We start from the raw sequence: 18,163 nt of genomic DNA, 5'->3' as shown, positions 1-18,163 counted from the left end.
TAGTGCTCATAAATGTTTTTGAATTGCGAAAAATTCCACGTAAGTCATGCGTCCTTTCCTCTTCCAAAGAAAGTCAAAATAGCGTCCGCTCCAAATCGTCACCTCTCTCCTAAACCAATCTATTATCGTCTCTTACATCTGTTCTAAAACTCCAACCCGGCTACCTTTTCTCTCATCTTTCTCTCTTCACTTTCCCAAATCGTAAAATCGTAAGACCTCATCTGTACATATCTCTCTCATAGAACTCTGTCTGAACCATTTCATCTTCGTTCTGTCACCAAGTACTCACGAGGCATCTTCAATCCTCCTCCATCTTAAGCAAAATGGACTCAAATTCGTCACCCTCAAAGCACCCAACTTCCTCTGACCAAGGTACAAATGAAGCAATCCCAGCTCTCCCCACACCTGTTCTTCCTAAAACCAATAAGCGTAGAACGTCAAGGAAATTTTCATCATTGTTTGATATTACTAGTCAAAAAGAGACATACAACCGCTTCAGTGGAGAGAAAGAAAAATCAGTGGAAATGAAAGGGAGAAATTGTGCTGTCAGAAAACATTTTACTGAGAATATGAAAATGAGGTCACCAGGTAGCTATATAAATAGATCAAGTGAGTCAAGCTATCCATTTACTGCAGGAACACTGAGTGTTGAGGAAGTTGAAGTCGAAGAGGAATCTCCTCTGATAAGAAAAAAAATAAAAAAGGGGATAGTGAGAGAAAGTGAAACTCATATGATCATAAGTTTGAGGAGGACAGGAGTGCTAACTTGATTAATGAAATCCAGGAAGAAAAGAGAGAGGAGGAGCACAATGCACAATTCTTTCTCCAAAAGAAGAGAAAGATATATACAAGTAAGGAACCAGGTTCCTCCAAAAGACAAAGTGGAGAAACTAAGAGGAAGAAAAAGGAGAACCTGAAGCAAAAAAAGGTTCTCTTTGGGAGAAATTTTGATGTCAACTTACGAGAGAAGCCCAGTATGAAAGAACTGATGGAGATAGTGGAATTTTAAGAGTTGAGCCATCTCTTTACTTAACCAGCACCCAGCATATATGAAGTGGGAAGTGATTGAATTGTATGAAAATCTATGCTGCATTGATGATGATGCTTTGGCCTTAACGGTAAATGGGACAGAGTTTGTGCTGACCGAGTCGACACTTAGAAAACTCTTAGGAGTAAAGATAGAGCAAGTAAGAGCCGTGACGGGAAAGGGATCCACAAGCTTAAAAAATATCATTGTTAAAACCGCAAAGTCCGCAACAAAAGAAAGTCTCTACAAAAATGAGCTTAAGGCCGAGCACCAACTGGTCTTCGAATTTGTCAACAAGGTTCTTTTGCCAAGGACTAAATGAAGGTCTATCGTCACTCTAGCAGGCTTGGTTCTCATGGAAGCTCTAACATTATTTGAGCCAATCAACTTGCATGTGATCATGATCGAGCGAATGATTAAAGTAGCAAGAACTGTACAAGGGAAACCTAGTCTCCCCTATGGATTTCTCTTGAAAAAATTACTTGCGTACTTCAACGTAAGAACTGGTAGAGCTTCCTCAGGGACAAAGGAACATATGCTCTCTCTAGACAACTTGAAAGAGTGTGAGTATGTGCCTCAGGGATCGGGTGCTGGAAGTCCATCCACTCTCTCGATCTTGATTAAAGCCTAAGAAGCGGCACATGCAGGAATCGAGCAACTTAAGACGGAAAATGCCCTTCTGAAAGCTCAACTTGTTGAACGGTCCAAAGAACTTGGCTCTAGTAAAAAAGAAACTGAGCAACTAAGGGTTGAGAAAGATCAGTGGATTAGTTGCGAGTCCAAGTGGAGGCACTCAGAGACCAGATGATAAAGGATCACCGAATCTATAAAAACTGAGTCGATGAATTCCTTCAAACACTGAACTGCCCAAATAATCCTCCCTAGACCTAGCCCCAGTCCCTAGATAATGCTCTTGTCTAGAACCTGTGAAATAGCTATCGCCTTCCTTGACTTTTGGTAAAAATTGCAGTTTAATCATCATTTTTGTGTAACTGAACTGATTACTATCTGCATTTATACTGATTTATTTTATTAGGCTATTGTTATGTTCTTGTACATTATTGCTAGTTTGCTCTCACTTATTCTGCTCATCGTATATTGCCCTAGTGGCCCTGAGTTAATATATCTAAACTTCTTACTGGTTGTGCTTTATTCATTTTTTATGATGCCAAAAGGGGGAAGACTGGTTGATGTGTTGTGGTGAAAAGGTGATGAATGTGTAATAATGACTATCATGTGTTGAGCTGGATATGTGCTTGTAAGTGATGAGAAGTATGTTGTGATTAAGGGGGAAAAACTGGAAGACTGATATGTGCTGAGATTGAGAAAAACCCTTTTAGTGGGTAACTTGGTCTGCCAGTGTATTTTGTTGCTAACGTGTTGTGGGTGCCTTGAAACAAATGACTTGCTTTACAGAAGGAACTAGTGGGATTTGGTTCTTAGGGGGAACATAGTTTGTCATCATCAAAAAGGCGGAAATTGATAAGTTAAAGTGTATTCTATGTTTTGATTATTGTCAAACTGATGAAGAAAAAAGGAGAGACCTGATCTGCGACCTGCTCTCTCTGTACCTCATACAGTCAGCAACAACAGCTGTAAAGTTGTGCCACTCACTGCACATGTGCTGCTGAAAAGTACAGAAGTTGATGTGGCCCATACATTTGAAGAGTGGTCTCTTTCCACCTCACATACTCTATATATACAACATGTTGCAACATATTATGCATCACTTGAAAAACCTAAAAATCACGCAAAAGGTGCAGCCGTCGCAAGACTCTCCAAGTGTTCAACAAAGCTAATCACAAACTGAAGGACCTGCTTCCAACACTGAAGATTTTTTAGTCTCTTAGGTTGTTTTTAAACTTTGTTTCATGTTCTTTAACTTGTAAACCTACTCTTCTCTAAAAGAAGTTGTTTGTAGGTACTTCAAATTCTTAGTAGTTGTTAGGGAGTTTACCTTTCAATCTATTAAGTGATACCCTTGGCTAGTGTTAGTCTAAGGTGTATTAGTTTGCTTGGCTAGAGGTAGTCAAGTGTGAAGATTACAAGATAGCTATTGTAAGGGTGAAGGATTATGAGAGTTAATTCCTAGTTTACAATAGGTTGTAATCTGAGTTGCTCGGTGTAGTGGATTTGAAATCCTACTGGGGTAAGTCGTGGTTTTTAATCCCTTGAGCAAGGAGTTTTCCACGTAAATATCTTGTCTTCTTTACTTCCGCACTGCATCAGGGAACTGGTAAACAACCAGGTCCCTTATATACTGTTTGGTGGACGCACAACCTATAATATCTCCCCAACCTGAATTTATGTTTTTAATTTTTTAATTTTATAATTACTCATATGACATGGTTGAATGAAACTCATTACCTTGTGTTTTTTCATTCAACAAAATGTGTCGATTTAAAAGATGCACGTGTTCATATCTTCTTTTAATAATTCTGATATGATTGTATATTGAAAAGGTCTCTGCATATACATTTAATAGGCATTTAGAAGATGTATTATTGTGTACACTGGTTGATTCACTCGGGGCGGGTTGCCAGGTGCCGATCATGTGAATTTGGGATGTGATAAAGATGTGACTTCTGATATTATCATTAGTTGTTAAGCATAAACTCTAAGGGCTCGTTTGATACAAGGGATAAGGATAAATAATTCCGGGATTATATTTGAGATGAGTTTGTCTCACATTTGGTTGGGAATAAATGGCAGTATAACTAATCCCGGATTGTAGTGTTATCCCTGGATTGTAGTGTTATTTTATCCCTGTGAGAGAGTGGAATAACTAATCGCGGGATAACTTGTTTCCAACCAAACGAAGCTTAACTAACTTTTACTCTTTGCAGCCAATTGTTTTTATAGAAAAAGCAAGTATGTGAACTTCTCAGTGAATGTGTTATTTCCGCTAAATTGTACCTTTTCCGGGTCTCTTTCAATTAACATTGTTTATTATAGTAGTACTATTTTAGGCGGAAAATTAAAGTTATTTGTTTTGGGTTGGTGGAGTAGGCATGTCATTCCAAGGCCTTGAGCTAATTTAAACCAATATAGACAATTAAAACCTTTTGTCTTTCTTCAGCAATTCTTTTTATTTTCTGGATACGAAAAATATATGGACGATGAAAGTGGTTATCGAATGATGATTCATACATATTGAGCGATATATAAAATATAACAATAAGTGAAAAAGGTCTGTACACGCGCGCGCACACCAAATAGTTGGGATTAATTATTAGTCATGTTGATTTTCTTGCATTATAGAGTACATAAATGTTTGCTAAGAGTATTTTAGATCTATTTAGAGATTTGCATGTCAGTGAAAAATGTAAAAATCGTTAGTAAATTCCAAATTAATTAACAATGTTGGTTCAACTGGAGTGAAATAAATCTCGATGATTCAAATAGCAGTCAACCCCAAATTATCTTGGCATCAATACTTTCTATTATGGTAATTTAACTTAATAAGTCACTCAAGATATAATTAACGGAAATGGGCCAAATATATCCCTGTACTATCGGAAATGGGCTAAATATACCCCTCGTTATATTTTGGATTCAAATATACCCCTGTCGTTATACTATTGGTTCAAACATACCCCTCCTCCGTTAAAGTTGTCCAATATGGACATCTAATCCTATGTGACACTAACAATTCGATGAGATGAATGTCACGTGTCAAGTCACCTCAACATCCCTAACCCATTTTACCGCTCCCTCTCTTCCATAATTAAATTTCCTTCCCCTCCACCACCATTACAGCCGCTACCGCCACCATGACCACCTCTTCAAATTCCTAGCAGCATCATTAAGCAGATTTCAGCAACGTTTATGAACGAGTTTAATATTTCTATTTAATATTTTTATACAAAAATAAACAAATTAAGAACATTGCAAGGTAAAACAGAGTAAATTCCTTTGTTCTTCAATCAGTAAAAACTTTTTCTCATAATCAATATATCGGGAGGGGGGGGGGGGGGGGGGGCATCCATTTGAAGGTAAAGATATGAATGATTTTGTAAAATATCTAAAGATTAAAAGGATAAAAGCTTAGACCAGTAACACACAACTATATATTGGAAGTATGCATTTTCTTGGGAAAAACAATTCATAGGACATTCAAATTAAAGGGGAAGGAAATTTTGAATAAGGACGGCTTCTAATGTGCCTCTGATCCCCTGCTGGAGGTGGATCTGCTAGAAATTTGAAGAGGTGGTCATGCTTGAGGTAATGGTGGCAATAGTGGTAGAGGGGAAGGAAATTTTAGCGGTGGAAGAGAGGAAGGGGTAAAATGAGTCAGGGTGTTGAGGTTGCATGCTATGTAGCATCCACCTTATCGAATTGTTAGTACCACATAGGATTAAATGTCCACATTGGACAACTTTAACGGAGGAGGGGTATATTTGAACCAATAGTATAACGGTAGGGATATATTTGGACCCAAAGTATAACGAGGGGTATATTTAGCCCTTTTCCCATAGTACAGGAGTATATTTGGCCCTTTTCCGTATAATTAATTCAACGGAAAAGGGCCAAAATTACCCCAGAACTTTGGGAAATAGGTTATTCATACCCTTCGTTATACTATAGGGCCAATTATACCCTTACCTTTATACTATAGGGCCAATTATACCCTTACCGTTATACTATAGTCCAGTTATACCCTTATGTTAAAAGGTCTGCCACGTGGCATCATCCTAGACGCCCAACATATTCCCCCCCTCCCCCCCCCCAAATAATTTTTTACCCACCAACTTAACCCAATCCGCCCCGAATATAATTTTTTCACCCAACCCATTTTCTTTTCTCTTTCTTACTCTCTTCTTCTTCCTCCATGCCCAACTCCTCCATGTCCACCATCTCCAATCCCTCACCCTAGCTCCTCCATGTCATTCTATTTTTTGTTTTTGGGACCAGGTTCTAAATTAGTATTCTAACTATTAAAAAAAAACTGTCACGCCATTAATTCTTTAAGATGACCGTCGAAGTACAAAATCGACAGGAATAAGTTCATTCCAGAGCCCATTTTATACCTGATCTGAAGTAACCTTTCTGGATTGTGAAAGACGGTAAGGTACCAATTTCGTGAAACTTATTGCTAATGCAACATTCCGCATATTAAAGAGCTCTTGTGGCACAATGATGTTTCTGACTAGTTGCTCCAATAGCTCGGAAGAGCATAAATATTCTGCAGCTGCATCAGAGGTTTGCATGTCATATAAAAACACCATTTAAGATGTCAAATGCTTATGATATAGCTATTGCTTTGATGATTACGAACTCAAATTTTCCAGTTCACCAAAGTTACAGACCAACCAGTGTGTGGGAAGGGGCAAGCTATTCTATCATCCACAATCCTATCTCCATGTTCAAAAGAAACTCATCAAGCTATTTTCAAAAAAACCAAAAAGAGAATGACATGGAGGAGCTGGGGTGAGGGATCGGAGATGGTGGACATGGAGGAAGAAGAAAAGTAAGAAAGAGAAAAGAAAATGGGTTGGGTGAAAAAATTATATCCGGGTTCGGTTGGGTTAAGTTGGTGAGTAAAAAATTATTTGGGGGAACAAATGGGTTGGGCATCTAGGATGATGTCACGTGGCAGGCTGTTTAACATAAGGGTATATCTTGACCATAATATAATGATAAGGGTATAATTGACCCTATAGTATAACGAAGGGTATGGATGAACTATTTCCCAAAGTTCAGAGGTAATTTTGGCCCTTTTCCGTTAATTCAAAGGCAACGAAAAATCAAAGTTAAATTTTTTCAAACTATACTACTTTGATTATATATTTCTTTTTAGCCTATGGTTTATCGGAACCAGCCTCGCTACCCTGCAAAGATAGGGATAAGGTGTGCGTACATCTTACCCTTTCTAGATCTCACTTGTAGGACTCACTGGCTATTATGTTGTTGTTGTAACAATTTTTATACTATAATAAATAAAGGAAACATATTTTACAATTTTTACTACATAAAATAACTTTAAAAATTAAATAAATAAACAAAGAGACTTGGTACGTAGAATTTATGATGAATATATTTATTGATTTATATAAATAAAATTTAAGGTTGAATTTACTTTAAGTAAATTGAAATAAAGAATACTACGAGTATCCGTCATTTGCCATTTTGTATAATTAAAACAGCGGGACATATCAACATGCTGGAATAGCTCAGTTGGTTAGAGCGTGTGGCTGTTAACCACAAGGTCGGAGGTTCAAGCCCTCCTTCTAGCGTTTTCAATTTTGATTTATCTTCATTTATTTTTCTTGCTAAAAAAACAAGTGAGTACAGTAGCCTGTCTTGTTATGCTTTTAAAATCAGTTTATTTGAAAAGTGCTATTAAAAAAGCAAACACTTTTGATCAAATTTTTAAAAGGTGTTTTTAAGAGAGTGGTTGAATTGACTTATAAACTCGCCTATACCCTTTTTTAGTTCTTTTTAGTGTTTAGCAATGTTAAAATAATGCTTGAAATAAATTAAAATGTGCTTAATAAGCCAAAAGATATAAATTGGGCAACCCAAGTTATTGTTTTTCAACTTTTAAGCTATTTTCAATTTTGATTTATCTTCATTTATTTTTCTTGCTAAAAAAACGAGTGGGTACAATAGCCTGTCTTGTCATGCTTCTAAAATCAGTTTATTTTAAAAAGTGTTTTGAAAAAGCAAGCACTTTTGAACAACAATTAGTGTTTGACTAAATTTTTAAAAGGTGTTTTTAAGAGAGTGTTTGGATTGACTTATAAACTCGTCAAACCAGCTTATACCCTCTTTTTAGCTCTTTTTTGTGTTTAGCAATGTTAAAATAATGCTTGAAATAAATTAAAATGTGGTTAATAAGCCAAAAGATACAAATTGGGCAACCCAACTTATTATTTTTCAGCTTTTAAGCTATTTTATGTTGACCAATGATTTTAATTTTGTCCCCACATAACTTTTCGTAATTTCAACAATACCCTCAAAGACAATACTTCTAATCTACTGTTATTTTCATTTCTTCCTTCCACGTCATTTTGCTGAGAGTATGACTTGCTAGTCGAGTATAAAATTTTGGTCCTTTGCAACTATTTTCTCAAGTCGTACATAAGGTTTCCGTCCTTTCTTTTGTGTTGCTTCTCCATTTCTTTTGGGTGGGGGATGTTTCCTTTGGGTTGCATTTAAAACTCTGAAGTTGTATCTTAGAGGATAAGTTTGATATGAGATTTTCAATGGAAGGATTTAGAATCAAGGTACAGATTTGAGTACCTTTGTTTTTAAACTTTGTAATATAACAAAATAATTATTTCAGAATTATTTTTTCTAAAGTTTTTAGAGAATTCTCCGAAATATCACCAATTTAACAGATTTAAGACATTTCAGTAATTTTAACGCAAACAGTTGCTTATCAGCAATTTTTTTATCAAACATATAACTACTTATTTTCAGTTTTAGTACTTTTATCCAAACACATAACTGTTTATTTATAAAATCAGCATCAACACTTAAAAATTGCTTTTAAGCACTTGATGCTTAGAAGCTGCTTTTATTCAGCCAATTCAAACAAGCGCTAAGTCTTCAAAGTGCTTTTAAAAAAAGGTGCTTTTGGGGAGAAGCTACTTTTAGATTCTGAAAAACACATTTTGTTGCTTCTCAGAAGTACCTATTTTCTCCCAAAAATTTGGTCATACACCTCATTTTAAAAAAAAAAAATAAGCACCTCTTGATAAAAAGCACTTTTGGGCCCCCAAAAGCTTGACCAAACGGGGTATAATCCTAGGTTTCTGTAACCACGACAGGAAAACAACAATTAGCAGATAGTTCGCATGAGTAATATTATAATTAGTAATGATGGGATTAATTATGCTGACATTATTTTTCATCGATTGTTTCATTTGAGTACTAATTAATAACATGCATGACATAATAATGTCTAAATAGTACTGAATAGGATGTATTAGAATAAGAATAGTAGTGCTATTGTTAATGCAATGATTTACTATGTATAAGAATAGTACTGATTATGATATATAACTAATAATGGTATTAAATAATACCAAACTAATATCAATATTATTTTTTCTAATACCTCTTACCAAACGACCCTTATAGTATTGGCGGCAACTGCCCAACAACACTTACTATATGCACTTCACTTTTGCCTTCTAATGTCACTTTTTAATTTCATTTCCATTCAAATTATAAAGAAACTTATTTGAATTTGGGATCAATTCAAGTAATCTCCAATAAAATATATAGCCATCAAAATGATGAGATCCAAACCAAAGTAGACAGAGAATTTTTCGTAACTGCCAGGTGTAGGGTGCTTACCATCTAAGCAATCCCTCTTATCAAGTTATTGAATTTTAAATTAATAATTTTACATAAATCAATTTTTTAAGTCAAATATACAGTTTAAACCCAAATTACTGATCCAACAGAACTAGAAATATACTTGGACGTACAACTAGCCAAAAAGAACCAAAATATGTTGCTATTACAATAAGTTTACAAACCCATATCATCTCTTGATAGAGGTGCATCGAGCCTTATATGCTCAATACCTTTAATTGAACCAATTCACTAAAATCTAGTAAATGCTAAATTTTGAATAATAATTTTACAACAACAACTACCAACAATATACCCAGCGTGATTCTATAAGTGAGGTCTAGGGAGGATGGGGTATACGCAGACCTTATCCCTACCTTTGTGGGGCAGAGAAGTTGTTTTCGATAGATCTTCGACTCAAGGAAAGCGTTTATCAAAACAGGTTTGAGAAATACAAGAGTAAAAACACTATGATGCAAGTATCGAAGAAAATAAGTATTTACAGCAAAAATAGTAAAGATAGCAAAAGTTAAAAAAACAACAACTAATGGAGATTCGCCTAGATTAGCATTAAATGAGTTTGTTAGAGTTAGTTAGCATGTGTGTTAGAGAAAGTTAGTTAGTTAAATAACATGTGTCGCTCACGTGCACCTGTATGCAAAGTTGTATAAAAGAAGTGCATCTTCATTATGCACACACATGAAATAAAAATATCCCTTTTCTTCTTCTACAAGTTTCTCCAACTGAATGCTTAATTGTTTCCCTTAGAAATGACTCCATAACAATGGAGTATTAACTTGCATATATTCATATCATAGTTCACAAATTGATATGGTATCAGAGCAGTGATTTCTGGATAGAATTAGCGATTGAAAATTGAAGTTTCTGGTTCGAATTGAAGCTCAACAATGGCGGAATTGACAGTTGCAACACTCGAACACAATCATCCTTTATATCTCCATTCTTCTGACACACCAGGTGTAGCTTTAATTGTCGTTAGACTCACAAGTCTTAAGAATTATGGATTATGGAGTGGAGCAATGAGACTATTACTATTGGTGAAGAACAAATTAGGGTTCATAGATGGAACCTGTTCGAAAGGTCAATACAAATGAGAATTGGTTGATCAGTGGGAGAGATGTAATGCAGTAGTTCTCTCTTAGATTAGTAGTACAACAACACCTGGTTTGATGACTACTATAGTTTATGCTTCAAATGCAAAACGAGTGTGGGGAGATTTCAAGGAAAGATTTGAAAAATCAGACCTCACAAGAGTATATCAACTATGGACAGAAGTAGCGACTCTAAGACAAGGTACTGATTCTGTAACTGACTACTATACTAAGATGGAAAACTTGTGGAATGAATATGATATGATTGTTCCAGCACCTGCATGTGGATGTCCTGAATCAAAACCATATGTAGAACACTTATGTCAACAAAGATTGCTGATGTTTCTAATGGGATTAAATGAATCATTTAGTCATTTGAGAAGTGGCATTTTACTCAAAACTGATGTTCCAAGTGTAAATCAAGCCTATGCAATAGTAACACAAGAGGAGAGCCAAAGGTTGTTAGGTGTAGTAGATAAGCATAAGGAACCCCTCACAATGATGGCAGGAAGAGGATATGGTTTTAAGGGAAAGAAAACACTAGGTACAAGATATGAAATGTGTGGATTTAAAAATCACCTGACAGAGGACTGCTATAGAGTAGTGGGATATCCTGTTGACTTTAAGAGCAAGAGAAAGAACAATGCACCTGGAGCTTATTAGAACAATACTGGTAGTTTTAGAATAAACACTCAAACTCAACAAAGAACCGGCAACTTCAGACCTTATGCCAACAATGCACAAGTTGATGGACAGGTACAGGACCTTGGCCTTTTTGAGGAGGAGCATAATCAACTGAGAAGCTTGAACCTGAATCACAATGCAGGACCAAGTGAGTGCAACACAAATTTGACAGGAAATGTGTCTTTAATGCCAAATTCTACTACATGTAATTGGATTGTAGACTCAGGAGCAACACACCATATAACTTCCTGTAAGAGCTTGTTAGAAGATTTGAAATGTTTAGAAGAGTATGCATCTAGTACAGTTCAACTACCTACAAGAAACAAAGCACAAATAATAAATACAGGATATTCAGGGATTCTGGGAAACTTAATGGTGAAGGATGTTCTGCATGTTCCTGACTTCAAATTCAACCTTCTCTCAGTTGCTAAACTAACTAAGGAACTACAATGCAGTGTTAGTTTCTTTCCTAACTTTTTTGTCATGCAGGCTCTCTACAGTGGCAAGGTAATTGGGATTGGTAGACAGTCAAATGGCTTGTACTTGTTGAGGAGTGAAATAAAAGCAACTGTAGGGGCAGCAATAAAGGACACTAGTTTGACTGAACTGTGGCATCTCAGACTTGGTCACCCATCCATCAAAGCAATGCAGCACATTTCCTCTCTCAAGGATAACATAAAGGTCAATGATCTAGATTGCTATCAAATTTGTCCTATAGCTAAGCAAAGTAGACTGACATTTCTTGATAGCTTAAATAAGTCAATTTATGTTTTCCAGCTGGTGCATGTAGATGTGGGGTCCTTACAAAACCCCAAATTATGATGAGAAACAATATTTTTTAACAGTAGCTGATGATTTCAATAGATTTACTTGGATTTGTTTACTTTAATCTAAGGCTGAAGTGTGTTTTGTTTTAAAAGACTTCTTCACTATGGTCAGTACTCAATTTGATATTAAAGTGCAAGTGTTGAGATCAGATAATGGCACAGAATTTTTTAACTCAAGGTGTGCAGAATTGTTTTCTACTCTTGGTATTGTTTATCAAATCTTTTGTGCATATACTCCACAACAAAAGGAATTGTGGAGAGAAAGCACATACACATACTAGAAACTACAAGAGCTTTGAGAATTCAGGCTAACATTCCTATCAAATTTTGGGGACACTGTGTTAGAACTGCCACTTACCTAATTAATAAACTCCCTACTGGGGTTTAAAAAGGAAAATCCCTATCTGAAGTGCTTTATGGAAAGCCACCTAGAATAGATCACTTGAAGGTATTTGGATGCTTATGCTTTGACACAGTTCTACCAAGACTGGACAAGTTTGCTCCTAAAGCCAGGAAGGCAGTTCTCATGGGTTATTCAGAGACACAAAAGAGTTATAGATTGCTGGATTTAGAGTCCAAAACCTTCTTGGTAAGTAGAGAAGCCACCTTCATGGAGCATATTTTTCCATTCAAGACCAACTAAGAAGAGTCTGAAGATTTGTTCATGCCTGCAAATCCTCTAGGATCAGTCCCTAGTGTTAGTGTTCCTAATGATGATCCAAGGGAACTACCTCCATCCATTGATCACACCATACAACCAACTCAGATGATGGAGCCTGCTGAGCAGCTACCTTCAGATGAGCCTGTTGAACAACAAACTCCAGATGTTTTGGAAAATCCTATTGTACTTGAGTCCACCACAAACACTATGGCTGACACTGATCAAGCAGAGCCTTTGGCTGATGATGCAGTGGCAGTTACTGCTTCTGAGAATCCTACCAGGCCAAGTAGAACCTCTAAAGTTCCTATTTGGCACAAAGATTATATTCTGCAGCATAAAGCCAATTCAGCCTGCTTGTATCCCATTGGAGATTGCTTATTATACTCTCATCTTAGTGCTGCATATTAAGACAATATTGCTGCATTTTCAACCGCCCTTGAACCATCTAGTTTCAACGATGCTTCTAGGTATGAACATTAGGTTGAGGTAATACAGGCAGAGGTGGATGCTTTGGAGCAGAATAAGACTTGGGTAGTAGTTGACTTTCCTTATGGCAAGAAAGCTATTGGCTCTAAATGGGTGTATAAGGTGAAACATAAGGCAAATGGTGAAGTGGAGAGATACAAGGCTAGATTGGTAGCTAAGAGGTATAACCAACAAGAGGGATTGGACTATCATGAGACATTCTCTCTCAGTGGCAAAAATGGTCACTGTCAGGATTGTTATTAGTGTTGAAGCATCACATACCTGGCCCTTATACCAGATGGATGTCCATAATGCCTTTTTACAAGGTGATTTATCAGAAGAGGTTTACATGGAGTTGTCTCTAGGCTTCCAGTGGCAGGGGGAGTACAAGGTGAGCAAGTTACTCAAATCACTTTATGGCTTAAAACAAGCCTCCAGACAATGGAACCTCAAACTTACTGAAGCATTGCTCACTGCAGGATATGCTTAAAGTTCCTATGATCATTCATTGTTCACAAAGAAGGATGGTACTGACATAGTGATTGTATTGGTATATATGGATGATTTACTTCTCACAGGCAGTAGCATGAAGTTGATTCAGGAACTGAAATCAGTCCTGCATAGTCACTTCAAAATCAAGGACCTTGGAGATCTCAAGTATTTCTTAGGAATTGAGGTCTAAATCTGGGATCTTACTTACTCAGAGAAAATATGCTCTTGAGTTAATATCAGACTCAGGTCTTGGTGGTGCAAAATTTCCAAGCACGCCATTAGAACAAAATATGAAACTCACAACTGTGGATCATGATGAATACACAGGGAAACTAGATGATCATCCACTGAAGGACATTAATGGATACCAAAGACTAGTTGGGAGATTGATATATCTCACAATCACAAGACCTGATATAAGCTTCACTGTTCAAATGCTATCTCTATTCATGCAGCAACCAAAGGCTTCACATTGGGAGGCTGCTTTGAGGCTGATCAGATACATAAAAGGAGTCCAGGACAAGGGTTATTGTTGTTAAACAGTGATTCAGATACACAACTGTCAGCATATTGTGACTCAGATTGGGCAGGATGGCCTAACACTAAGAGGTCAGTGACAGGTTATGTGGTCAAGCTGGGAAATTCTCTTATTTCATGGAAGTCAAAAAAACAGCATACAGTGAGCAAGAGCTCAGCTGAAGCAGAATATAGAAGCATGGGAGCTGCAATATTAGAAATAATTTGGCTAGTAGGGATTTTGAAGGAGCTAGATGTACCAGTCTAGTTATATTGTGATAATAAAGCAGCAATGCAGATTGCTACAAATCCTATCTTTCACGAGAGAACTAAGCATATAGAAATAGATTGCCACTTTGTAAGGGAAAAGATCAAAGCAGGTTTGGTGGAAACTGAATATGTTAACACAAGAAACCAACTGGCAGACTTGTTTACAAAAGGTTTGGGAGCATCTCAACATCACCTACTACTCAGCAAGCTTGGAGTTCTTGATGTCTACTCAACCTCCAGCTTGAGGGGGAGTATTGGAGATTAGCCTAGATTAGCATTAAATGAGTTTGTTAGAGTTAGTTAGCATGTGTGTTAGAGAAAGTTAGTTAAATAACATGTGCTACTCACATGCACATGTATGCAAAGTTGTATAAAAGCAGTGCATCTTCATTATGCACACACATGAAATGAAAATATCCCCTTTCTTCTTCTACAAGCTTCTCCAACTGAATGCTTAATTGTTTCCCTTAGAAATGACTCCATAACAATGGAGTATTAACTTGCATATATTCATATCATAGTTCACGAATTGACAACAATAGTAGTAATAAAATTGAAGAATAAGATACTGATAGAATAACAATAACAATAACAATATTGATATCAATAATTTTACAAGTACAATGAATATATCCAGTGCTATAAATCTTATAAGTTAAACCTATTATAATACTTTAAATCATACACCCGTTTCTGTACTGTATTGAGCCTTTTAATTAAGTAGATCCCAAATGTCAATATCAAAAGAAAAGTCACTTAGGCTACTTTCTCCTTCCTGCATGTAGATGTTGCTCTCAACATTATTTACCAATGGAAGTGCCATTTCCTCGTACAACGAAGTTGGTGAATTATTATTATTATTATTATTATTATTATTATTATTATTATTATTATTATTATTATTATTATCAATCTCATTGTTGTCGTTGTTAGTTAGTAAATCTGGACTGTTTTGAATGTCTTTTCCTTGAGTCGAGGGTCTACCAGAAATAACCTTTCCACCTTCCAAGCTAGGGATAGGGTCTGCGTACACTATACTCTCCCCAGACCCCACTTGTGGAATTACAGTGATCATGTTGCTGTTGTTGTTAGCTAGTAAATTGGCCCACCATTGAATTCCATCTTCTGTCAATTCTTCTTCATCAGTTGTTGTCGGCTTCGAATTATTCTGAACACCAAAAGTTATTACTACTTTTTGGCTGCCTTCTAATTCATCCTTATTATGTAAAGTACTGTTTGTGTTATTACATTTAACACACGTAGTGCTTATAATTGTCCCTGAGAAGGTTCGAGGTCGAGGTCTAATTATGGTGTTGTTCTTCACGTCTTTTTTGTGCTTCCTCTCTTGTTGTTGCTCTAATTTACCATGATATGCAATTAATTTCTTACGAAGATGAGTGTTCCAGTAATTTTTGACATCATTTGCTGTTCTTCCAGGAAGTCTACCAGCTATAAGTGACCATCTAAAAAAAAGGACAAATTAGTCAGACACAAGTTATTAAGCATGCAGCAAGCCTTCTTCGTCACTACGTATGGAAAATCAGACACAATGTTTTCACTTATAACAATCAAGAATATGGCCATGAAGCCATTGAACTTGGACTTGCCTGTTGCCTAAAAGCTTATGTAGCCTCAACATGAGATCCACTTCATCAAAATTGAAGTCCCCTCTCTTTATATGTGGCCTTAGATAATTTAACCACCTTAGTCTGCAACTCTTCCTGCATCTATTCAATCCTGCATATATTCAAAATCCAAAACACAATGGTATAAAATACATCCACATACTCTTTCTGCTATAAATACAAAGAGAACTATGCTGATACTGGGAGTTAACACCTATACGCGGTAAAAATGGGTTATATATAATTATCAAATCAATTTGTTCATGAGATTAGTTGCGTGAAAAAATTAAGTAAAATATGTACTTCCTCCGTCTCAATTTAATTATTTTAGTTTGGCTACACACAAATTTTTAGAAAAAATGGGAAATTTTTGAATTTTCTGGTTTTAGACTAAAGATGTGTTTGATATACTAAAAGCACCTTATGGTCTTAAACAAGACATGTAGAATGTTAGAATTAGAGAGTTATCAAATACTAAAAGAGACTGTTTTTTCACAACAAGCTAAAAAGAAAAGTTAGATGCACATTAGAGTGTGTTTTTGTCCTCATGTTTGGTTAGTTAAAATTTTTTAAGAATATTTTTTCTAGGAAAACAAGTTTTGTAAAAATAAGGATAATGACTTCCCTAGTGAAAGTAATAAAACGTAGCATTTCACAGTGTTTGTGTCCTTCCCACCTCCAACGTAACACACCTCATCTTCACTCCACACCCGTGGCCTCGGCTATCCCAGCCACCCCGACATCCCTAGCCCCACATGTCAATTGCCAACCCCCAATAATATTTGCTTAGATTATATACAAAGTCTTTTAGAATTATATTTTCTACTTATTTCCCAAATTTTAAAACAAATTAAAAAACTTCTTATTTTTCAAAAAACATACTCCCTCCGTTTCAATTTATGCGAAGCCATTTGACTGGGCACGACATTTAAGAAGAGGGAAAACTTTTAAAACTTGTGGTTTAAAATAAGTCTTAAATATTTATGTGACTGTAAATCATTCATAAAGTGAATTTGTTTCCAAATTAGGAAAGAGGTCATTCATTTTGACATAAACTAGAAAGAAAATAGGTTCACATAAATTGAAAAAGATGGAGTATTTTTCTTCTCACGGTACACACCCTTAAATTAAAAAGGAAGAAATATTACGTAGAGTTAAAATACATTGATAATATAGAAATTCTTTACCAGCTCTCACAGGAACTCGATGCCACTTTACTTCTCCATACTTTTCTATGCAGTTTCTCAATAGAACATCTTCTTCTTGAGTCCATGCACCTTTCTTCACTCGTGATGATAGCTTATCATTAGAAGTACTCATGATGTAGGCCAGCTCTGTCTCACTGCAAATATTGTCACCAATAAGAAACACAAGTATTACTCCAATGATTAAGTTTAAGCAAAAGTAGAGCACGTTGGAAAGCTAAATCTATACTAATTGCTTCAATTAGTTTTCCTCATCTTGATTTGACATGAAATTTAAGAAAATAAAGAAGACTTTTGAATCTTATGATCTTATATTAAAAGTATGTAAAATGTATCAAAATGCATCTTATTATCTTAAACATATCATATGAAAAGTTAGAATTAAAGTGTTGTCAAAAAAGTAAAGATAATTTTTTTAAAACGGACTAAAAAAAAAAAAAAAAAAAAACAGAAGGGGTATGTATTAACGTACCACTGAAAATACCTCTATAGCAGCGTGTAGCTATAGCTTCATTGCTTTTGGTAGATCCTCCCACTGATTTGCTTTATATACACGAATTGATTTTGCAAGATGTCCGAAAGTCTGACGTGGTCACCCGATTACCATCAATTCATAAAGTGTCCAAGTTAAAATTTGTACACTTATGAGTTGTGACAATGTTGAAATAAAGGTTTAACATCGATAATTCCTTACATTTATCAGAAAATTTTATTTAGATATTCGAATAATGACTCGTTCCACTTGAACATCTGAACACATGATAAAGTGTTTTTGCTAGACACTTTCAATTCAAATTGGGAATATACATAACCCCCCCCCCCCCCCCCCCAACATATACTTGGATTAATTATGACCCACCCAACCTTTGCGGGCAACCTATTACCCCCTGGCCTTATTTTTTCTGTATTTTTGTACCATTTTTCGGCTAACGTGGCACAATCAAAATTTGACGCCCAGTTGCACAGTGGAGA

At 35.9% G+C, this 18,163-nt stretch overlaps 1 protein-coding gene and 1 non-coding gene across 5 annotated transcripts; one reads left to right on the top strand and one right to left on the bottom strand.

Moving 5' to 3' along the window:
- Positions 1 to 7,189: 7,189 nt before the first annotated feature.
- Positions 7,190 to 7,263, top strand: TRNAN-GUU (transfer RNA asparagine (anticodon GUU)). Its single transcript has one exon. It is a non-coding gene; the product is annotated as a tRNA-Asn (tRNA).
- Positions 7,264 to 14,935: 7,672 nt separating this feature from the next.
- On the bottom strand, positions 14,936 to 17,821 carry LOC132618776 (transcription factor MYB90-like). 4 transcript variants are annotated; one of them, XM_060333787.1, is made up of 5 exons: positions 17,664 to 17,819; positions 17,174 to 17,320; positions 15,969 to 16,098; positions 15,271 to 15,824; positions 14,936 to 15,228 (listed from the first exon to the last, which is right to left on the bottom strand). In XM_060333787.1, exons 2-5 carry the CDS (start codon positions 17,304 to 17,306, stop codon positions 15,074 to 15,076), a joined length of 972 nt encoding a protein of 323 aa, XP_060189770.1. In that variant the 5' UTR covers positions 17,307 to 17,320; positions 17,664 to 17,819; the 3' UTR covers positions 14,936 to 15,073. The 4 variants fall into 4 exon arrangements, with proteins under 4 accessions (XP_060189770.1, XP_060189769.1, XP_060189767.1 ...); XM_060333786.1 differs by having other exon boundaries at positions 14,936 to 15,824; positions 17,676 to 17,821; XM_060333784.1 differs by having other exon boundaries at positions 14,936 to 15,824.
- Between the last annotated feature and the right edge of the window lie 342 nt (positions 17,822 to 18,163).

The sequence above is a fragment of the Lycium barbarum genome, chromosome 11 (genome assembly GCF_019175385.1).
Source record: "Lycium barbarum isolate Lr01 chromosome 11, ASM1917538v2, whole genome shotgun sequence".
Lineage (NCBI taxonomy): Eukaryota > Viridiplantae > Streptophyta > Magnoliopsida > Solanales > Solanaceae > Lycium > Lycium barbarum.
The sequence above is the reverse complement of the archived record's forward strand: the minus strand, read 5'-3'. Positions and strand labels throughout refer to the sequence as shown.